We start from the raw sequence: 23,269 nt of genomic DNA, 5'->3' as shown, positions 1-23,269 counted from the left end.
CATGATGAAACCAGATGTGTTGTCAAAATCTCACTGAATAAGTGTTCATAAATATTTATTGCACAAACACATAATCAATAAATAAACATGCAGCACACAAAATACGTGTAAATAACTAGTGTCATATTGTTTCAAGTGATAATTACAAAAACTCAGTGTTTTTCAAAAACACCGGTGGTGCGTAGGTTTTTCATACATCAAAAAGAAAGCGTCATTTATATAATATAAACGTCATAATCAGCAACCAGGATGTACAAAATAGAATGGCTTGTGTTTAACCCTAACAGTCCTGGTATTATTTTCTTCTCGCTATTGAGTTAAAATAAGACTTCATTCTAGAAATCAAACTTATGTCCAATCACATGTCGATATTGTCCATTTGTAAATGCGAAATAGTGCTACTGACACAGTTCTGTGTAAAGATCTACAAGACTACGATTCTACAAAAATGTATTTTTCTACTCCATGCACATACGTGTTCAAAGATAAATGAACTAAATAGGTTCTTCACTAAAAATACTGTTTTCTTCGAGTTCGTCTTCAGCCTGTGTGTTAAAGAGGCTGACTTTACACTGCTTTTTCATCTGAAATTAAATGCTGAATGTGAGAATTTGACTAAGATAGTAGTTTAATTATTTTGAGAAAATACTCCACAAAAGTTTTCTTTTTGAACATCGATAACAGACGTGATTGTGATATTTCTCAAATGTTGTTTTCCTGTTAAAAATCTTACCTGTATCGACGGGTTTGTTGAAAACACCAGAATCTTTCTCAGTTACGTTATTGTTCTGTTGCTGTTCATTAAGTTGCATGCGGGAACTGTGGGGAGGAATCTTTCCCGCTCTCTTTGGTCTGACACGTAAGAAATAATAAATCAAGCCTGTTATTATTGCGATGAAGACTAACACACACACGACAACGATTATTGCTATCTCAGCCGAGCTCAAACCATCGTCATCATCGTCGGCATCTCGGGGTGGAGCGACAGTTGTTGGTGAGGTCGTGATGATCTTAAAGGAGCTCGGATCAACTCGTATTGTTACGTTGGAACCCGGCAAAGTGAGGTTAACATTATTAGTCATCACCAAATGCTTGAAGTAGAGGACTGTAGAATTGACAGAACGGTCGTTTGCATTGTTGCTGGGAAGAACGGTGAATGTGACAATGATACTTCCTGGTCTGACGTTAATATTCGTTATTCTTGCTTGAGAAATGTTGAGACGTTTTGCAAGGAAAGGTCGGAGATGCGAAATGAAGGTTTGTTTTGTCGTATTATTGGAGATGATTTGGCTGTAATTTGCAACAAATGCAAACTCGATAGTCACGGCTTGCTCTGGCGAAAAAAAAACACAAAAAAATGAGATCCCAATGAAACACCCAACAGTTCAGAACTTCAAAATCTGGCAAATTATTCATAATGTTTGATAATAAAAGATAAAAAATGCTCCAACCTGTGGTTGACGGCGACGTTGTTACGGCAGGTGTGGTTTGTGTCTTCTGTTCACCCAGGAACACAGCAATATAACCTAACTGCGAACACTTGCATTCAATGATACTGTCGTTCAGGGTCGTGTACCCACTGCACCCAGACATCTTCCATTCATTTTCTACTTCGTTCCACGTGCGACACTTTATAAAATATAAACATGTCTGAGTGTTCGTTCCAAACAATGTTCCAGAAATTAGAACTGATAATGAAATAGAACAGCGCTACGAAATTAGAAGGAAATCTAGCATGGATACAACTTACTTCTTTTGTATAGTTTTCATACATCTCAGCATGATCGATTGGGAATCGAAGAACGGCAGGTTTTGCCAGACTAGAGGCAGGAATCTCAGCCAAAGTTTTCGGATTGTAGAGACGTATTGAAGCAATATTGCTAAGACGAGTTATGTTTTTATCTGCTGGATCGTGCTGGATCAAAAGATCATCTTTAAACTAAACGAAGAATGAAAAATGGTTGGACACACATATACCACCACTATCATCATCATCATCATCATCAGAATATCATCAATGAAAACAATCGTTACTATCGATCATCGGAATCATCATCATTATTATCTCCATCAATCACTATTTCCATTCTATACCTGAGCAGTTGCTATGCATGTTCCAGTGCAAGTATCATCAGATGTACAGGCCCATGATGCATATTGTTCCTCTAACGTTTCTCCCAGTCTATACGTCACTGTTTGTTGAATATACTCAGGTGATTCTGAAGTTGATATCTCCTTGTATTTCGTTTCAACATTAGCGTACAAGCCTAAAGCATCTCTGACGGCTCTCATAACAGTGATATTAGACAAGGCTATTTCAGCAGGGCCGCCCGTAGCTAAGCCTTTGCATAACGAAGGTTCTTGAGCCTTGATTGTTGATAAAAAGCTTGTCTTAGCCGTCAAACTGCTATTTGTGTAATCGTCAGGGGTGATGACGTTTTCCGCGATCTTAAGAACAGTTGAAACTTCTTCTCCAGTTTTAACTTCGATGCTGTCATAGTTGTTAGTTACGGTGGCACGTCGCCGTCTCTTGGGAGAGGACTGTTCCCCGCTCACCATTTTGAACAACACACGTACAACTCTGACTGGGTCACAGAGTGGTTTACAATTGACGGTCATCCGCACCAACAATTTCTGTGCGACAAGTCGTGCAGATCTGTCCTGAACACCTCCTGTCTCTACTTCACTCAGAACCTGTGACAAAGATTATATATAGGACAGTAAGCAACCAATCGTTTTGTGCAATTCAAGTAGTCAAGATCACCCGGAACCATCTCCAGATTCCTAAACCAAATGCTTAACAATGAAAGATGTCCAAATAGTACCTTATTAGTAAAACTTTTTTTCAATTTCCTCACGACTTCTGTGGTGACATTAGTACCATTCGAATTGTCATCTGACAAGGCCACAAACAATGCACTGGCTTTCGCTGGAAACATAACAGAAAAATGATAAATATATCTTAGTTAGCCTAATTCAATCTAGTTGAGAAGACAACTAGAACTCTAAGAAAAACTGTGCATGAGGGGGAATCCAACACAAATGCAAAGTTAATTCCATACCTGCCCCGCCTGCAAAGTTACCAGATTCAAATTCCCTCTCAACTGCCCCTGAAAACTTGTTAACGGCAGTAACATCCAGTGGTATTGGTTTGACAATCACGTTCGCTTTCCTTGTAGCTACTGCACCGTAGATATCAGTCACTATCACGAAGACTGTCAGATTGTAGTCTTTGGATGGATCTCCTGAAACGTAATGGACAAGATTGTTTTCAACCTTCTGCATGCACTCGGGTTCTTACTCCATTCCAAATGAACCATGCTTTGAGCTTAATGGTATGAATACTGTACCTGGAGGCAGCAGGTCAAAATCCAATCTGTTTTCCTCAGATGGCGTTCCAAGAAATTCCTCACGTACTTCCCCCGAATCCTGGACGTAATAACCAAACTGGAACGTCAACGGCAGGTCGTCAGCGTCGTCTTCCCAACCTTCGCTAGCAGCAAACGTAAACGTGTTTCCGACATATCCCGAAGATGGTTCGATCTCCAACATACCTATACGATGGTCAAGCGATTGTTAAGTACCCCGACTTATGACGAAGCACGTGCGCTGGGGGTTTTCTTGTCGTAACACGAGACATAATAACAACACATAACGAGTAACATGTTGTATCTAACGATGAATCAGGGGGAGTCAGCAGCATGTACCACATCAAGTATTACTAACCTTGGGACGGAGCGGCATTCGTGGTCACTTCAATATCTGCAAAGGACGATGCATCACTGTGGACTACCCTAAGTATGAACTTGTATGTGACTCCTTCCTCGAGTCTGTTTTTATTGATGACTAACGCTGAGGTGGCGACAACTTTATCTTGCGAAGATTTCTTAATGAATTTGCGGTCACGCGCTGTTAATGCAACCCCTTGGGCATTCAGTTCAATAAAACCATATTCTAGACAGATTTAATGCAGATTTAGTGAGCTCTAAGGTGAATGATAACACAGTTAGTAACTTGTTTTGTTCATTTAGAATCTTACTTGATGTTATTCGACAAAACTTTTTTTGATAGCGTTCAACTAAATGTATAGTGAATTATACCTTCGCCCTGAACGCAACTCCAAGTTGCATCTACAGTCTTTTTAGTGTCAATGAGCGACTCCAGGACAAGAATCTTGGTTGGATTAATCTTGGCTGTGGTAATTGGATTAATGATAACTTTGGGTGGAGCGCCAGATTTCACGTACACCTCAATAAATGTTTCTGACTTTCTCTTGCCTTTCGTGAGTTTCAACACAAACTTGTACCTGCAAAAATAGAAAATGCTTCACCGGTAACAAATGTACGATTGCAAATTTACGCGAGCCTTTGATGAGAGAAAACCTTGTGAATTCTTAGTTATTCACATTTCATTTCCGTCCTTAACTTAACCCCAAACCAATCAGCAATGAAACATTAATCTTCTGTGAACCCCAGAACGGACAATCGTCAACGTTGCATGATATATTATGATTGAACTAATGTAAGGTTTTTTTCCTACTTGCTATTTGTGTCCAATTGTTGAGGTACATTGATGCTGGTTTTCGCAGTAGACGGGATAACCATTCTTTCTTTTCTTCTAGCATTTTTAGGGTCAGGCTGGAAACACGGAACATTATTCTTATAGCACAGCCATGTGTACGTTTGAGATTCAGAGGAGAGATCAGGGTCTCGAGAACGTGAACCATCCAGAATAAAGGTATCATCTTCCCCAACCACTAAACTATTTCCACCTGTAGACAGAAATATTTTTAATTTTTATACTGTTCGTTGAAATCCTCTTAACCAGAGAGTATAAAAGGAATGACCCATTCCAGACGTTTGTGTGCCAAATCAAATACATATGAACTTCAACAAAGACTTTAGCTCATTCACATTACGTTCAGCAGATGAAAAGTTCGACGTCTGAAGCAGGCCTAAGTTAAGCTAACTCGTTGCCATTTATTCCAATAGCACGAATCTTTCGAGTACTTTACCTTTAATAATAGCTTTCAGAGGACTCGCCCTAACGACCAGTTCAATTGTAGCTGTTGCAGATAAAGAGATATCCGACTCCATACTGGCTGTTAAAGTTAGTGTGTAGGTCTAAAAAAACGCAAACATATTTTATTGTAGGTTTTGGATTATTCATTGCGACGTTTTTTAATTTGACTTTGCTAAATTTTCATTTTGCAAGCTTTCGGTTATCAGATCCTCAGTTAGAAGGAAAGTTTGTGAAATATCTATAGATTTATTCATCACATACATTTCCTCCTTTCAAAGTTCCTTTCTTAATATTCAACCGCGATTTATCAGAAACTTCCAGGTTCACACCGACAGCTTGTATCTCCCAAGAAAACAAAACTTTAGGTTGATAGTCTTTAGGAAGACATGACGACAGCTTGACGTTTGCTAATAAAGACCAAATAAGATGTCAGAAACTCGGGGAGAAATATCTCAAACGTGGCCGTGGTCTAGTGTAGATATAGCTATAGTATTCTACAATTAGCTGCCGTGGTTTGTGTCTGAACTACGTGAGAAAGATATCTCAAACGTGGTAGCCCATTGTAGGTAGTATTCTATAATAAGCTGTCGTGGTTTGTGTCTGAACTACCTGAGAAAGATATCTCAAACGAGGTGGTCCAGTGTCATGTTGTTACCTTGCAATATGATATCCAATGCAGCCCTCACTATTTTCCTCTTAGAACCCAGATCAAGTCCTGGGATAGATTTATCCTCGCGTTGAACGGTGAAAGCTGCTTCATTGCTGATCTTGCCAAGGAAATTTTTGACACGTAATGTGAAGTTATATTGTGGTCCAACAGCAACAATTGAATTATTCGGAGCACGGAATTCGCCCGTGAAATCAGACAACGATTTCAAATAGGCTCTGGTTCTGTTGATGTTTGCTGTCTGGTTTGCTGTGAGGCTTCCTCTGTCCACAGAGTCGGCCCAGTCCACACCCCATATGAACGTCAAAAGACGACCACCACCACCGTAGGACAGTTCACCGTTGAGTCGAAGCCTTGCACAGAGACCTAAAAACGAATGAGTATAGGGCTGTTAACGATTGCGTGGCCAGTGTAAAGATATTCTCTGGAATCCTCTGAAGATTCACAAACACTATCTAAGTCATAAGTTTTAACAGAACTTGTCTTCAATAATGATAAATCCTAACATGTACTTACCAAGAAAATCAGTACCAAAAAGTATAGCTGTTGGTACAACAGGTTCGGTTGGTTGACCGATTTCAAGATATTTATAAACCTCTGCTGGTTGTTTGATAACCATCTGATTTCGTTGTGTTATGGAATCAAGTCTGAACGTTGCAGTTTCATTAGGCACTATAATGGGTCGAGATCTTAAAATGATGAGCATAAGGACTGGAGTCAGGAATACGCATCTACTTCTTCTACCAAACGAACTAACGTTGGAAGGTGGGAAGAATGTTAAGCAATCAGTTGTGCGTATTTTCGATCTTGTTGGGACATCGAATTGAACAAGAATACCGCGTAGATCATTCGAAAATCTGGCATTTGTTGGGTTGGGTGCGTTTGCATAAATCGTAAAGTTCAGTTTATTGTCTCCAATTTTACGGTCAGCGCGACTGAACGAAATTCCAAGGTGAAGTCTCACGGAATTCTTTATAGATGGGATTGAACACAGCACACGCGTGGAATTCTCGAATTTTGCTCGGAATACACGACCATCACGCGTGACGCACGCTACGTCGGACGCATTCACGAAACCGCTGCCAGTAATCACCGCCTTCACAGGACTGTTAATGCTTGTATATTCTGGACTAATTGAAGTGTACACTATATCTGACTTGTTGTAGACCAAGTATGTTTCTTCCGCAATATGCCATATGTCTTGAGAGTCGAAAGCACATGATACGTTGTAGATACCAGACTTCAGAGAGGGCGCTCTAAACTCGATAAAATTGCTGCCGTTCTTTTTAACTGAGGGACTGGGAATCACACTCCTGTAATGATAAAAATGAATTAACCGTCAAGCGTAAAATTGGTCTGACAAAAGAAAGAGTGCAAAAGTGTTTGCTATACTTACTCATTTTTGTTGTCGACATTCACGATTTTACAGTTGACTGTAGAAACGTTTTTCAGACCAGCCCCTCGTAGGATTACTTTAATTCCACCCATCGAGGGACCGCTGTTAGGAACAATCTTCTTTAAATTCACGCATTCGCCGTTAAATTTAGGATCAGCGGGCAATAGACAATTACCACAAAAATCTCGTTCTTTCCCGCCATTCGGCACTCCATCGCAATCCTGGCAGGTCGTGTTAGTCCCATTACACACTCCGCAAGCGTCCATACCATACATCACATGTCTCCCGGATGATCCCCCAACGCAATAACCACAAGTATTGTTAGTGGCATTACCATGACATGTTCCAGTGCAGTCAGTGAAGTTAACGTAGAAATTTCTGCTTTGACACACGCGACATTCGTCGATGAATGAGAGGCCACATCCCCCTGCACAATCAACCATGGCGTTGAAAGAGACGTTCGTTGTCCCGCCCGTACAATTTCCGCATTTATCTGTCGCCAGAAAAAGAAAAATTGAATGATAACATGAAGTAAAATGAATGTGGATGGATGAAGTAAAATTGTAGCTCAATTCAACGAATCTAACGAAAATTGTAGCTCAATTCAACGAATCGGATAACTAAATATTTTAGCGAGCAAACTCTGATCAAAATAGCTAAAACAAAGCACGAACTCTGACTGTATGAACGAAAAATAGATGAATAAATGTAACTAACCAAAAATAGCTCCAGAGTACTTTACATTATCACATCCAAAGCAAGAGAGACCATTTCCACCACAAACCCCACAGACATCGTTTTGGCCTCGAGAACCGAGATTGCCATCACACCCAAACCTTCTCGCCTCTGCTATCACAGACCTTTTACCGTATGCGGAGGTTCTAACGGAAGGTCTCGTGATATTCCGCCAACCATTCGTGCTATCGTCGGTACCATCCCATGGAAGAAAAACGATGCTGGCGGATATTTTCGCCTCTGCATTCCTCCACAATATGTCATCTCGGTGCATTTGAAACTTTAGATAACAGGAGGAGTTTAACGCGAAAACCTTGACATTTCCTTTATAATTGTCAGCATACTCAGGGTTGTCAATAATTATTTGGATCCATGTTCCACCAGGTAACTTATAATGCCAGGATCCAATGCTACTGTTCTTTGCCTGTACAATTGCTATTCCTAGCTTATTTTTGTCAAGATCACTAGCACCGGCTGCCGAGAGCATCTCCTCTACGCGTTTACCTTTGTTCGGGGAAGTTGTCACGTTGTAAGGGATGTTGTGAATACGAATCCGAGGTTTGTCTACTGTTGGTTGATGGTTTGCTGGCGCCACGGTGATGTTACAAGTATCAAGAACACGTTTATCAAATTTTATTCTGCATTTCTTAACATGGATGGTTTTGTTTATCATGGAGCTGTTGAAGTCTTCTTTGATTATTTCTTTGCACAATTGCTTGATTTTACAGTCAGAATCATTCTTTTTCATCGTGATGTTGCACTCTTCAAGGACAGCGTAGTTCAAGGTTACATTACACATCTCAACTTTGATGGTTTTGTTCATCATGGAGCTGTTGAAGTCTTTGATTATTTTTTTACACAATTGCTTGATTTTGCAGTCAGAATCATTCTTTTTCATTGTGATGTTGCACTTTTCAAGGACAGTGTAGTTCAAGGTTACATTACACATCTCAACTTTGATGGTTTTGTTCATCATGGAGTTGTTGAAGTCTTTGAATATTTTTTTACACAATTGCTTGATTTTGCAGTCAGAATCATTCTTTTTCATTGTGATGTTGCACTCTTCAAGGACAGTGTAGTTCAAGGTTACATTACACATCTCAACTTTGGTGGTTTTGTTCATCATTGACCAACCCTTATCAGGCATACTTTTAATTTTCTTCCGAAGCGGTTTACATAACTCTCTCAATTCGCAAGAGTCGTTCATAAATGTAATATTACATTGTTCCAGTTCGTCCCATTTGACTTTGCATCCTTCGACCATCTTGGGAAATGATCTTTTTGTATTGTTAAGGGCGAGTTTGCGATACTTTGGACAGAGTTCTTCAATTTTGCAAGATGGTGGAAAAATGATATTACAGGTCTCAATCACGCTCATGTTAAACATGACTTTGCAACCGTCAACATCAACAGTCTTGTTGATCATAGACCTGTTGTTATAATTCCGCATTAAAGACTTGCACAAAGTGTGAATCTCGCAAGAATCATTTTTAAAGGTAACGTTACACTTCTCAATTTCTTTCCAATCAACTTTACATCCATTGACAATTTTTGGAAACAACCTTTTGCTGTGATTGAGAGCGAGTTCACGATATTTCGGACACAGATCTTCGATCTTACAACTTGAAAGGAACGAAATATTACAAGCTTTGATGGCAGTTTCATTAAACACAACTTTGCAACCCCGGACAGAAATGGTTTGGTTTGCATGTGAGCTATTGTACTTCCCCTCCCTCAAAGGCTTGCACAATTTATCGATTTCACAATCATCTTTCGTGGAGTTACACTCGCGCATTTTCTCAGTCACGTTCACACTGACATCACAATCTTCCAGCCACATGCTTGCGTTCATGAACATATTCCAAGATTCCATTTTTTCCCACATAATATCACATAACTTCTTCTTGTTACATTTCTTTTCTTTCTTGCACTTCTTAGCCAGTGGTTTGCATTCGCACGTCTTTTCCCACTGAACTTGTTGCATTAATTTCCGATACTTGCAAGTTTCAAGCCAACCTGTGAAAATACACGACGTTTTTTTATTAAATGGAGGGCCACCATATCAGTATATTGAAATATAGATAGCAGCGAACATAATTCTGGCTATATTGAATCACTAAATGACCAGGTATAGCCTCTTTGAGATATTAGTTAAAACATTATCAAGATATTATGAGGAATGTCTTTATACTGTTCGAATTCCTTTCAGAGGATGTGAAAAGACATTTTGCAATTTTGCACGAAGATTACTGACTACAAACCTGAACCGGTGGGGTCGGTGATATTGGTGAAGTTTTCCATGGTTAGTTTCCACTTGCAATTACTGTCATTCATACCACAGCTCATGGACTCATTAGAAAACTTATCCCTCATTGTTCCATTACAACTCTTATTACCCATCACATCGTCACAATCTTCCGTGCAACCAAACGTGAGAAGGCAGAATGTCTGATTCGCCGGGCAAGGTCGAGAAAACGGGCCAACCGATTTATTTCCAACTTTGTACCAATTAAAAAGAGCTCTATAAGAGCACGGCTCTGTTGACGGGATGCAGCGCTTGTAGAGGCCACAGAACGTCTCATTTACGCCACATTCCTCGTTCAAAACATCACCTGGGCTTTTTTCGTAGACTTCATCAGGGTCACAACTGTGATTTCTCGGAATACAGCGGAGTACCAAAGGACAGAAGTAAGTCCCATTATCGCACTCTTCCATCTCTACAAGATTCTCGTATTTAAACTTGGTGTAGTTGGCTGTGAAGTTGTGATCATTTGAAGCAAGGAGAGAGCAAATGGAGTTAAACTTTTCGCTGCGTAAAAAGTTCATGCCCTCCATGAAATCCACGCAAGCTTCCTCTTTCTCAGTACAGCAATGATCTGCTTTATCAATACATCTTAAAATAGAATAGAAATCGGTAAAATATCGCTTTAGAACATGAACAAAATTTCCCTATCAGTTCTAAACACTTCTTTCTAGAGCTTTAGTGAGGATAATTTTTCAATAATCCAGTTCTTACAAACAAGTTATTACAAGTAAATGATTAGTATAATACTCACTTTTTCTGAGTTGGACAATATTTTGTTCTATTCCACTCACAGGAGATGTTACCACAGGTGTAATTCCAAGCATTAACACAATGTTTCGTTCCGTTTTCATAACAAGAAACAGTCATGTTAACACATGTTTTAATATCACCATCTGAACAGTTCTGACTAACAACAACACAGCCATCACGTTCAGGACAGTAGCGCTAGAAAACAGAAAATAATCGCATTCGCTACAAGAAGGCTCTCATTGTCGATTTTATTCATGCCCACCCTTGGCACTATCTCAGCACTATTGAGAACTGCAATGAATTGAAGCAACCCCGGTTGCAATCGTTCCTCCATACAAATACACACACATCGACTAGTGGGGGAAAGCAAGTGTCACCTTAAGTTGTGGGGGAAAGGCAAGAGTAACCTTTGAGTGGTAGGGGAGGGAAGAACACGGCAATAGTCTGCAATGAAAATTTTTTTCATATTGTTTTGCAAATGAATAGATAAATGATTGCGATTAACTCTACAGAAACCTTGGAAGCCTTCGTTGTTTCAAGCGGGTCGTTAATTTCTGAATTTCACGGTAACCATAGTTTCAAAATAGGCTAATTCAAAAGTAATTTCAGTCAGACGCGCGCGTTTAGCACCCTAACATTAGGCGTAGGAGGAAGATATTAAAAAGTTTGATGATTGCTATCTTAAATACGCGAAGCAAATGCAATCTAAATCTCTTGATGAAAATCTTTTCAATTTGAAGACAAAGCCCAGGGAATATGCAATGGCGTTGCTTACATGGTTACCAGTAAACAGAAAAAACAAAAATTAATTTACCAAAACAAAAAATTAAAACCAAGCAAGCAGGTGACATACGCCAATATCATATACTTCTATAAGATTGCTTGTCAGCCTGCAAGTGTTGGGAATCAGTTGCGGTCCCAAGATGCTCGCTCTATCCCGTAGATGTGGAAAAATTGCTATCATCCTGTCTTTAGCGCACGTTTGATAAAAACAGTTCAATATCGATTAGGAGTTTCCTGACGCGTATCAGCGTGTCATTACGTACAATACACGTAGAAAAAAAATGCAATTTTAATGAAAAATATCGAGTTCTTTCCAAACATTTACTTCTTGAAATGATCGTATCCAGATTGCTTTGGTTGGGACACTAATTATAAGCCGCTAGTGACAAGTTGCGTGGCTTCGAAATGATGACCGAATTTCTCTGAACTGACCGAGTCTGAGATGACTGAAACACTCCTGACCTTCGCTACTCACAATAAAAGTCTATGTCCTGCAGGTGTTTTTACCAGCCGGTTCTCTCTGACATGCATGGCTAAGTATATGTTTGCTTCTAAGTAAATTACGACGCTCAATATATCTATTTGCTATTTAACAAAGATGCAATACTTCAGCATCGAAAGAACCGCATTTATCATACATCATACTTCGTCAAGCCTTTTTCAAGCAGTTTAAAGGCGGATTTCCACTTACAGCGAAATCGTTCGCTAGCGAAATATTTTCATATTTTCTTTTGAATTTTAACAGCATAAATAAATAAGTTCGAATTGGCTGTTCAAATTGAAAAGAAAATATGCAAATATTTCGCTAGCGAACGATTTCGCTGTAAGTGGAAATCAGCCTTAAGTCTGGCGTCGTCCTCAGAAAATCTGAGCAACCAGAAAACTTATACTATAGTGTATAGTATGAAAATATATCATATCTTATCTGGAGAACGTGCGGATATTAGAAATTGTGGAAAAGCAGCGCTCTCACTTTGAGTAAACTACCGAAAAATAAAAAAATATACAGAGGAAATATACTATCGTCTGTTTGGAAATCGTCGTAAAAGGCAGGGCCAAGGACGGGACTGCAAATTCCGAATCACACATGCATGTTTTGCTTAAAAAGATTACTGCGTTATAGTCCAAAGAAATAAATGTTTTTGTTGTGAAGCAAAGAGACGATGCTTCGACATAACGACAAGTGATATCAATACATATATTTAGGGATATAAAAGCATCTTACGTTCAAAAATTTATGTTCAAGACACAATATATGCCATGCGTGTTTAATAAAACTCTTATATTTGCCATGGGCCCATGCATATGTCAGGAGTTACGCTTATATTTCAGCCGATATTATTTCTCTAAACATTTTGATAAAATATGATCTGTTTGAGCAGATAATTAGCAATATGAGATGATATTTAATGTACATGAAAAGTACAGACAGCAAATGCAACATATTTTTCCACGTATACCGGCATGACACAAGCACGGTTGCCTAGCCGCCTGCCTAGATGCTTTTTTCCACCTGGTTCATGTCACGTATTTCAGTAAGAAGACAACTTAGAGCATATAGTCCGTGAAGCAATATATATAAACCTGATAGACTGACATACCTCTCCACTCGGACAAGAGACGGCAAGACACGGGAATAATGTGAAGCCACAGGCAACGAGTACTGTGGAGAAGAGAAATTCACCAAATTAAAAACAATACCTAAAATTGCACGAGCTTTCTTGAAACTATTTTAGGCAAAAGTTACCCCAAACAGCCGCGGGCATTTTCAACGTGAGCGGTTTGCCCAGGACCATATCTCGTCTTTTTGGAAATAAAATGGTTTCTTCGTCTCAAGTTAAAATATCACTGCTTGTGGAATGAACATCAACGAGAAACTAACACATCGGGAACAATACTTGAACCATAGATATAATTAATTAGGGACGCAACCAATGAGAAACGCGTATAACGGGTGATAGTTTAGAGCAGGGCGCTTATATATATATTATATATATAAGCGCCCTGGTTTAGAGTAATTATTTCTGATATGGCCCTTGCATGACTGGTTTAACAAATGCGTTATTTTCAAACACTCGAGAAAGTGAACACTAGAAGATGAAAGAAACGAATTCCAGCTTTGAATGTGCTTTCAACCGAACTGACTCCCTAAATGAAAAATAGGAAAATGTCCACGTCGGTATATCAAAAATGATTGTAGATTCAGATGAGGCATGCGTTTCCATAGCTACGAAGATATACTATAAATCCAATCGCATTCGCATTTTACATGAGATCTTTTTAATGAACCCAAATTGAAAGTAGTGTTATGCTAAATAATTCATTCCAATGCTTTGTAGACAAAAGCGACGTTTGCTCTTTGATGCTAAATTGCGCGTGGGAAAAATACAAAACCTTTTTTGGTGTTCGTGTTTTTTCGAAAAAACTTCTTATTGATGTATTTCCTTCTGATTGAGGAATATTTTATTAATATAAATTTTAAAATAACTTATTCTACATATTAATAAAGCAACTAAGTATTTGGAATTATTTCACAATTCCTAAGACGAGCAGTCAGTGCGGTTTTTATTCATTCATTGCACGGGTTCATCATTATCATGAACTCAGGTATGTGCAACGTGGTATGCATATTCCCCGCGATATTTCCAAACAAAAACGAGAATATTTTTTACTTTTTAGCTAACTGGCGTTGAAACCGTCTGTAGAGTGCATAATGTAGTGCCCACAATACTTGTGGAAAATAACAGTGGAAATAAGAACGAGAGATATCAGTATAGACAACTAATAGTTTATAATATTTGGGAACAAACTACATCTGCTAGTATGAAATTGTTTTGCATCTGTTAAAAAACCCACGACACTCGCAATATTATTTCCGCCAATTATCATCATGCAAAAACTACGGGTTAGATTAATTTTAGGAGCCATTTTATTAGAGCAGGTAGGTATTGACATCTTCTCATTGATGAGCACATTGAACTCTGGGACCGTGACCGGCCGCTTCATCATCGCTACCATCTTCGTAGACCTGTCGTTGTCGGCCGTCGCTAGACGCACCAGCTTGATCAATATCTTCGAGATCAACCTCTTCGACATCTTCGCCAACCGTAGGTCCGGGGGGGCGGGGAGGGAGCAACTTTTCAAGTTCCTAGAAACATCAAGATTCTTCCTTAAAGTGCTCGCTTTACAAAAAAAACTTACAAGTGGTTTTTTAAAACTTGCAAGTGTTTTTTTTTAAAACTTACAAGTGTTTTTTTAAAACTTACAAGTGTTTTTTTAAAACTTACAAGTGTTTCTTCTTCATGTTTGAGGCATTTGCGGAAGCAATTCCAAAGTAAGATTTATTCAAAGAAACTGCCTTACCTTTAATTTCTCTTCATCTAGGAAATTTTTTTCGGGAAATGTAACATTAAATCTTAAGTATAAGTTTCCGTTTGTCGTTGACCTTCCGTATATAGGCATTCCTTCGCCAGGAACACCTCGGATGCAGCCTGAGAGAAAATGATTTTGCATTAAAGACTTGCACAAAATAGAGTTGACATTTTTCAAACCAAGCATGAAAATAGCCTCAAACGAGGTGGTTTATTGAAAACTCCATATTAACATGTCTTCTAAGGATGACTGTGTAAATAAAAAGAACTTTACTCTGACCTGGTTCAATGACCTTCCCAGGAGGACAGTGTATCTTAATTTCTCTCTTGTCTAGATGTGTTATGACCATATCAAAACCGCACAACGCCTCAGAGAGTGTTATATCTTTTTCTAAGTAAAGATCGTTGCGGACACGTTTGAATGTCTCGTGTTCTTTCTGTTGTAGTATAATAATAACATCTCCTGCATCAATACCAGGCTGAAATTGCAACAAATACAAGCGATTAGTTTTCACTCTTGGTCCCTCTTGTTGCCCCCTTGTCCCCCCCCCACCCAAGTAAATGCACGCCCCTTGCCCCCCCCACCCAAGTAAATGCACCTGCCTTGCCCCCCCCCACACCCAAGTAAACGCACCCCCCTTGCGCCCCCCCACACCCAAGTAAATGCACCCCCCTTGCCCCCCCACACCCAAGTAAATGCACCCCCCTTGCCCCCCCTCACACCCAAGTAAATGCACCCCCTTGCCCCCCCCCACCCAAGTAAATGCACCCGCCTTGTCCCCCCACCAAAGTGAATGCACCCCTGGTCTGTTGACCACATTAACCAAAGTATTGTGGATGTGAACACCGAAAACACCATTCCTATGGTCCTACCTCCTGATCACCCTCTCCGTCAAAAGTTATTTTTTGATTATCTCTCATTCCTTTTGAGACATGAACCTAATACAGAAAAACAAAGTTACTGCAATACAAACTCATGGTTTTACAAATCATTTCTGAGTCATTTACATACCTCTAATATTTTATTTTCTTTAACCGTCTTCTTTCCGTGACATTTCTTACATTTATCCTTTTCATTAATAACTTCCCCTGAGAAATAACATTAAAAAATACCATAAGACTGTTGCTTTGCTTTCCAAATGATGCACAAAGCTGGATGACGTGAGATGAAGGCTAGGGTTGTTCTGTGTATGATATGTACACAAGGTATTCCTACAAACTGACAATTTAAGTTCTACGTTCACATGCAAAATTTCAGGAATATTGTATAAACTTGGCTGTCAAGATCTTCTATCAAACAAGCAGTACCTTCTCCTTTACACACATTACAAGCAGACTGCATTTGTTGAACCATCCCGGGCCCAATGTGTCTTATAGTGACTTTAATTCCACGGCCATTACAGTTGCTGCAACTCCGTACAGCTCCAGCCTTACCACCAGCACTAGCGAGAGAGTATTAATTTGTTACTGGGCAGTGCAGGCCGTATTGTAAAGGATGTATTGTAATAAAAGGATGCATCCAGATGATCCAATGTGGTTTTGTAGGAGAATGGGGAAGAGGAGGGAGGGCATGGAGTGCAAGCCAGCTGCTGCCCATAGAAATGATAAGATGCAGCTTGGACAGCTGAAGTCTCATGCATGAAAACTGTGAACTCTTAAGTAGACCATAATATTTATAACTAGATACTTTAATACTTAATTTCCCCATCCCTGCAGTTCTAATCAAGATATATTCTTATAACATACCCTTTGCACTGAGCACAGACAACATTCTTTGTGAGCTGAAGTTTACTTGCTTTACCACTGTATAGGTCTTCTAGGGTGACTCTGAGATATAACAAGAAATATTTTAGTATTGCATTAATATGGAAATTCACCAATATTATAATAACCAATATGCAAGGCCTGATATTTAGCAGATATTGGTAATAATATTCATAAAATATCCACCAATACTGATTCCATTTTAGTGCTGATATGTGCTACTATTAATATTTTATTATCTACTCCTTGAAGTACTTTAAATAAAGTATTTTTGGGCTTACTTCAGAGGATGAACAAGATCCTCGCCTCTTCTTCTTCGATGCGGTCGTCCTCCTCCAAATCCACCAAAACCTCCTGTATTTTATTGCAGAACGATAATAAATCATTTTCTATTGCAAAGAATACTGCATCTCTCTCGTGAAACATGAAGTTTCCATGGCGTTTAGCGAAACTAATTTGAATCTTGTCAACTTACCAAATAATCCACCCCCTCCACCTCCAAATATATGAGAGAAAACTTCATCAAATCCTCCTAAATGAATGCAATACAAAACGTCAATTCCTTAACTTTTAAAGACAAACTTTTGTCAGAAAATCGTTCACACACAGTTCTGTTGCTACTTCAATAATATCTCTTTGACTGAATTTATATAGGGTCAGAATTGGATGAAACATATGCCTGTTAAGTGTCTGACATCAAGTGTCATGTTAACAATGTGGTAACTGCTTTGACAAGTAAAATTGGTCAAGCATCACAAAATATATGAACAGTTAAAACACTTCTGCCAGTAATGATTATACAATGCTAAATATTGAGCTTGTACCAATCACTATCAGTTTCAACTTTCAATTCCTGGTATATATATACCAAGAATATGAAATTAAATTCTGTGTAAAAGCAATGAATGGGAAATGAATGACACCCACTGACAATGAAATAAACCTAAACTTTTGCCCTAAAAATATACAGATTGCTATAAAAGTGTTTATGATATAGCTGAAAGAACAAACCTCCACCACCCATGCCTTCGCGTAAACCCCTTTCCCCAAATTTGTCGTACATTTCACGTTTTTCATTGTCAGAAAGGATTTGATACGCAAAATTTATTTCTTTAAACTATTAAAAATAAGTTTGAAATGGCAATTAAGAAACACAAAATCATAAAAACTGTACTGGACTAAATTAAACTTTATTTTTTTTACCCTCTCGCCTTCCTCAGGGTTTTTATCGGGATGGAACTCTTTGGCAAGTTTCCGGTATGCCTAAAATATCAACACAAACGTAGCATTTATGTGGCTTTTCCAAACGCATTTACACCACTTCATTGCGATTATTTTCCTCTGAAATCATGTTATTCATACAGATAGATAATAAAGCTACCCATTAACACTCTCAAGACGAACTCACCTTCTTGATTTCGGCATCTGAGGCGTTTGGTTTCACACCAAGTAAATCATACAACCTCGTGTCGGCCATCTTTCCTGGTAAAATATGGCGAAATACCGGCACTGACGTCAGATCGCACGTGTAACGGAAAATATGCAAAAATTTGAAGAAATTTGACATGCGTAATGCGCCCGAGAGCTTTCTCGGAAGTTGGCTCAAGAATGTTGAGGCGAAATTACCGTAAATGCTTTGGGTGGGAGGTTGAAGACGACCAGGGTTTTCAAAGCAAGCCTTTGTTTTGAAAACCCTGGTCGTTTTCCCCTGGTCGTCTTCAAACAATATTCAGCCTAGTTAACTTTAGCAAACTTTAATTTATAAATAAATTATAAATACAATCTTCGAATAATCTCTTTTGTACAACTATATACATTGGTGTATATACAAGATTCGAATAGACTGAAATTTATATAAATTAGATTAATTTATAATTATTCATAAAACTACTGAAACCAGAGATGCATCAATATGTTTCTACCTGGCAAATTCATAGTTACTGCCAATAAATATTTCATTTTTATTTTGTTAACTTTACAATTTTCCGCTTTCTACAGTTTGATCAATTTCCCTTTCGCTTTCATCGCTCACTTCACTATAGCAACTGTTCAAGTTTTGCAGTTCCGAAGATCTCACGTGTATTTCCTGGAAAAGATGAAGAGTATTAATTGGTAACAGGGCCGTACCAAGGTAGTACAACATCCCGTTAAGTAGTGGTTATGGATCCTTGCTTCCAGTAATTTTGTTGAAAGGTTGGAAGAGACGAAACCTACCGCTCTTGGTAAATTAATAGTGAAGAAAGGCATAAAATATTTAGCATCAAGACTGGCAAATCCTGTTAACGCCCGCTTCGGTAACCTCCACTCGTCATCTGTCATCTGTTCTGACTCCAATGCTTTATCCTAGCAAGAGAGAAAAAAAACTCGAAGTAGAACACGCGGTGATCTAGAGAAATAGCAATGATTGTCTAGTAAATGTTACCTCCGCTTCTGTCTTGCTAAGGGAAATATCATAATTCCGATTAGAGCTCCTTTCTGCTTGAAGACACTAGAATATCGAACAATGAAAATAGCATAAACATTCGGAAGGATGAATTCCATAACTTTATACTCTGAAAAGCGCAAGTTAATCTAATACATTACAAAATGTACATCGTTTACTCCACCTTAAGAAGAGGCAACGTTGAACCGCCAAATATGAGAATTGTGAAAAGAACTATAACTAATGTTGACGTCACTAATACTGATCTCTGCTCAGATCCAAACTGGAGTTGTGTGCTCAAAGAAAAGGCAACGGCTCCACGAAGACCTGGATGAAAGAAAATAGACGTTGTGTAAAAGTTGAGGCGAACGAGAAACATCAAGTTTCTTCAGCATGCTTTGTAGAACTGGAAGTTTAGGAATTCGGGTCTGAACAGCGGAGAATAACTTCCTACCACTGAACCACATAATGCATTGCATTTTACGATTGATTTTCACAGAACGAAAAAGATTTGCCAGAGATGAGAGAGGAAAGATGTTGACAGCTCTGCCAAGAAGACAAAGAACCTATAAAAAGAAGTCGAGGAAAACCAACAATGACACATTTTGAACACGACTGGTCATTTAGAAATGTCTTTCAGTCAAAATAATCCATATTTATACATACAATGCTCCAAGCGACGAACGCAGGTTTGAAATTGTGTTTTAAGCTAAAAATTGCCATTCCAAGATATGCAAAAATGCAGGTCTCTAAATAGCAAGGCATGATAGAAAATTACTTCACGGCACTGCATAAGATAACGAAACAGCTTTCCTAAACTTTCCTACCTGTCATGAAAGACATTGTTCGGAATATTTGTTGGACGGTGACTTGCGTTTGAGGCGAGAGATTAAAATGTGTGTAATGTGACATAACGATTCCACAAAACAGGATGGCCATAATGCCTGGAAGAAAAACGTATGATTATTGACATTATCCCTGTCCACATGTTCGATCCCTGCTCAGGGATTCCAGTCCACGTGATTCATGATTTCTGTCCACGTGAACCTATTTTGTTGGTATCTTTTCTTTGCTATATCAGGGGGGTTACCAACTACTAAGAAGTAACAGAGATATCCAGCATATAAGTTAGTTAGCAGATGGAAATCTTACCTGAGAGTTTAAGGCCCTCTGCTAGACCATACGGAGCGTAGGAAAATATCAATATTAAAGCTAATTCTAACGAAGGAATACGTCTCAGGTTGATGTGCTTTAATAACTTAGGATGAGTTAAGAAAAACAAAATATGAAATTGGGAAAATAGCAATTGCTGTTGATGACATTAAAGGTTGTAATTTAACTGTTTTCAGAAGGATACAAGAGCACTCAATAGAGCAAACGCAATTCCTATACAAGCTGATCCAATAAACATGGAGAAGAAATGACCAACAGCTGACAGAAAACTTGTAGTTTCCTTTCCTTCCTCTCCAATCACAGTGCTGCAGGAAATAAAGAGTTAAAAATCATGGATAATGATGATGGTGATGTATATGCAGTACTTTCAGTGGATACTAACTTGGTCATGACAATGGATACAGCATCATTAAGAACACTCTCTCCGAAAACCAACATGTTTAAAGTCGGGTCGACGTCTAACGCATGGAATATGGCCAGGGTTGCGACAGGATCGACAGCGGAGATCATAGAACCAAAAGCAAAACTACACGAAGAAATCATTGTTAGATTCATATACTCTATGCTCTTTGATAGCGCTCTTTCATAGCGAGCTCAAAGGTTTACAAACGGATCTTTAAGATTCATCAAATCTACGACGCAGACGTGATAGCTCGCAGGTGATAAAAACAGCCGCTAGTGTAAAGAAAACTGATTTACTTTGTTTTCAAAATGTCTCTGACATTCTTTACCAACTAGAATCTATAACTTTGACACTTCTATAACTTCGTAGATAAACAATCGTTTTTTTCAAAGTCCACGTCGTAGATTTGATGATTTGTATCTTAAGTATGATGCTGGTATGAGACCAACCTTTCAACCACACTGAGTTTGAAGATAAGACCAGCCTAAAAAACAAAACTAACTCATATGAAACTTGTTCATGTAGCAGTTTGCGTGTGCTGGGAGGAAATTAGAATATAAATATACCTGTCCAAGGACATAAACGCCTCCACCAACGACTGTGGCGGAGATCGCTGTACCAAACACTGCAAACAAAACGATTGTCCCAATGTTTGCAAAGAAATTACCCTGAATAGATAAAAAAATGCAGGAGAAATGAAGGATTTGATGTTGTAGTTGATTTGATGTTGTAGTTTCTTTTTAAAACGTATCAGTTACATAGAGAGAATGACATGGTACCTTATGAAGTGAGTAACCAGATTCAAATATTATTGGTGGAAGAAGAATCAGAAAAAAGACAGTCGGATCCAACTCTTCTTCTTGCTAGACAAACAATGATCTTCTCATGAGCTTATTAAGATAATTTTCTGTTGTCAAATTAGTTTGAACTTACCCTCCAGTTGCCAACATTGAAATGGGTCAGAGCTTTTGTAATCAGTCCAACCAAAGCACCTGGGGAAAGAGATTTCGTTGATGAGAATTGTCTTTAGTAATATGAAGACTAACTTGCATTGTGAGTCTGACTTGCATTATGAACAACCTGATATCAGCTTGATTTAATTGAAGAGTCATGAATATATGAACCACCCACTTGCATTTGTAAATAAATGAAAGAATATTATACCTAGGAAAACAACAGCAACACTTTCAGGAAGGTAGTGAAACCGACGCTTGATTAGGAAATAAATGACAAAAATACACAATCCTAAATGGAAGAAATAAACAAATTAAAAAGATACAATCAGTGCATGTACACAAGGGTTTCACCACTCATCAGAGCTCAACATATGTACTGGAGGGTCATCTTTAGGAGAGCTGAACAATGTGACAATATGAAATTAGTTTTGTTTTAATACCAACAACAAGCAGGATGAAAAATATTTCCATTGACTTCTCATGTTCTTCTTCAGCGGATGCTGGTGCAGGTTCCGTCGTTGGTACAGTGGTTGGGTGTAGGGTGGTGATGACTGGTGGATGTGTGGTACCATTACTGTAAAGAAAGCAGTTATTTTACATCAATTTTAAATTAAAAAATTCAGACTATATGTCTCCTGATCTAGTTACAGAGCAGGTCGATGAAACTCAGTTATAAAGAACATGCTGCAGACCAACTCAAGTTCTAGACCTTTTAGATCGATTTGTGGCTGTATACACGTAAAACTGCGTAGATCTACTGTATACTCTGAATATTCCTTGAACTAGTTACCACTGATAAAGTCGAAGAAAATTAATAAATTATATATACTGAATATTTCTCAAAACGCTTCATGGAAAATCTGCATATACCTTGAAATAAAAATTAGATTTTTTGGAAATACACCATTTCCGTTTTTAAGTGTTTGCGTTGTAAAGTGTAAACACAGCAACAGGAACTGGGCAATTATCTTTAATTGAAGTTAGTTCATGCCACGTAGGTAAGTGTTTTGAAAGTACGTAAAATAAATAATTTGTTTAATACATAAAAATACTGTATAAAAAGGAATAACAGGAACGATTGATAATAAATTAATCTCATATCAAACATCTTCGGATTAAAATCTAATACCGTGCATTAACTGATTAATCCAGTGAAAACATTGGATTTTTACCTGGCATTAGTGGCCTTGGTGTAGCTGAGATATGTTGTAGCTGCCTTTGATGCGCTATGCGAAGGACTCTCTGCAAGAGAAAGCGCTATAACGCCCAGAAAAAAACAAAAATAAATAGCAGAGAATATTTTCCAACATGCAACCATTTTCCAGGTCAAAATAAGACCGATATCAATGAATTTAAGTCACATTTTACTGTCAATTTTTTTTTATATTTATGTTTTAACACATTCATCAAGTGACACTCCGGCCGGGGGGAGCTAGGCCTGGGAGGAAGTAAACAAAACTCCATAAATACCATCATTCAGAATGACGCTCACACAGTGAGTCATTGCAATAGTTTATCCTTA

The 23,269-nt window shown here is 38.5% G+C and overlaps 3 protein-coding genes across 3 annotated transcripts; all 3 read right to left on the bottom strand.

Annotated features, from left to right (window-relative positions):
• Window positions 1-38: 38 nt before the first annotated feature.
• On the bottom strand, window positions 39-13,538 carry LOC114532567. The gene is made up of 21 exons (XM_028554097.1): window positions 13,406-13,538; window positions 13,260-13,321; window positions 10,877-11,070; window positions 10,082-10,713; window positions 7,803-9,836; window positions 7,086-7,578; window positions 6,206-7,002; window positions 5,678-6,055; window positions 5,284-5,429; window positions 5,015-5,123; window positions 4,540-4,771; window positions 4,101-4,306; window positions 3,727-3,954; window positions 3,351-3,554; window positions 3,063-3,245; window positions 2,826-2,929; window positions 2,095-2,694; window positions 1,751-1,939; window positions 1,452-1,629; window positions 734-1,333; window positions 39-584 (listed from the first exon to the last, which is right to left on the bottom strand). The coding sequence occupies exons 1-21, from the start codon at window positions 13,452-13,454 to the stop codon at window positions 568-570; spliced, it is 7,635 nt and encodes a 2,544-aa protein (XP_028409898.1). The 5' UTR covers window positions 13,455-13,538; the 3' UTR covers window positions 39-567.
• A 568-nt stretch (window positions 13,539-14,106) lies between these two features.
• LOC114532659 (dnaJ homolog subfamily A member 2-like) lies at window positions 14,107-18,284 on the bottom strand. The gene is made up of 12 exons (XM_028554213.1): window positions 18,202-18,284; window positions 17,997-18,056; window positions 17,805-17,910; window positions 17,269-17,325; window positions 17,075-17,147; window positions 16,776-16,856; window positions 16,338-16,471; window positions 16,042-16,118; window positions 15,903-15,968; window positions 15,310-15,508; window positions 15,022-15,149; window positions 14,107-14,806 (listed from the first exon to the last, which is right to left on the bottom strand). Exons 1-12 carry the CDS (start codon window positions 18,268-18,270, stop codon window positions 14,618-14,620), a joined length of 1,239 nt encoding a protein of 412 aa, XP_028410014.1. The 5' UTR covers window positions 18,271-18,284; the 3' UTR covers window positions 14,107-14,617.
• Window positions 18,285-18,583: 299 nt separating this feature from the next.
• On the bottom strand, window positions 18,584-23,168 carry LOC114532578 (sodium/hydrogen exchanger 8-like). Its single transcript, XM_028554114.1, has 17 exons — window positions 22,920-23,168; window positions 22,188-22,321; window positions 21,956-22,036; window positions 21,725-21,783; window positions 21,571-21,654; window positions 21,358-21,459; window positions 21,241-21,275; window positions 20,771-20,914; window positions 20,573-20,693; window positions 20,368-20,473; window positions 20,043-20,159; window positions 19,882-19,964; window positions 19,670-19,781; window positions 19,400-19,542; window positions 19,216-19,281; window positions 19,008-19,136; window positions 18,584-18,879 (listed from the first exon to the last, which is right to left on the bottom strand). The coding sequence occupies exons 1-17, from the start codon at window positions 23,063-23,065 to the stop codon at window positions 18,769-18,771; spliced, it is 1,773 nt and encodes a 590-aa protein (XP_028409915.1). The 5' UTR covers window positions 23,066-23,168; the 3' UTR covers window positions 18,584-18,768.
• Between the last annotated feature and the right edge of the window lie 101 nt (window positions 23,169-23,269).

This window comes from Dendronephthya gigantea, unplaced genomic scaffold (assembly GCF_004324835.1).
Source record: "Dendronephthya gigantea isolate DGI-Jeju-01 unplaced genomic scaffold, DenGig_1.0 000080F, whole genome shotgun sequence".
Taxonomy (NCBI): Eukaryota; Metazoa; Cnidaria; class Anthozoa; order Malacalcyonacea; family Nephtheidae; genus Dendronephthya; species Dendronephthya gigantea.
Note: the sequence above shows the minus strand (reverse complement) of the source record. Positions and strands in the feature narration are given on the sequence as shown.

Coding starts and splice junctions, on each gene's coding strand:
- LOC114532567 (XM_028554097.1), bottom strand. CDS start 13,454: ATGGTCCTGGGCAAACCGCTCACGTTGAAAATGCCCGCGGCTGTTTGG. Junction 10,714..10,876: donor TATTGTCCAACTCAGAAAAA/GTGAGTATTATA, acceptor TTCTATTTTAAG/ATGTATTGATAAAGCAGATC. Junction 4,307..4,539: donor CAATTGGACACAAATAGCAA/GTAGGAAAAAAA, acceptor CTATTTTTGCAG/GTACAAGTTTGTGTTGAAAC.
- LOC114532659 (XM_028554213.1), bottom strand. CDS start 18,270: ATGGCCGACACGAGGTTGTATGATTTACTTGGTGTGAAACCAAACGCC. Junction 16,119..16,337: donor TAATGTGTGTAAAGGAGAAG/GTACTGCTTGTT, acceptor GTTATTTCTCAG/GGGAAGTTATTAATGAAAAG. Junction 15,509..15,902: donor ACGGAGAGGGTGATCAGGAG/GTAGGACCATAG, acceptor TTGCAATTTCAG/CCTGGTATTGATGCAGGAGA.
- LOC114532578 (XM_028554114.1), bottom strand. CDS start 23,065: ATGGTTGCATGTTGGAAAATATTCTCTGCTATTTATTTTTGTTTTTTT. Junction 21,276..21,357: donor GCGTTTATGTCCTTGGACAG/GTATATTTATAT, acceptor TTTGTTTTTTAG/GCTGGTCTTATCTTCAAACT. Junction 19,137..19,215: donor TTAGCAAGACAGAAGCGGAG/GTAACATTTACT, acceptor CTCTCTTGCTAG/GATAAAGCATTGGAGTCAGA.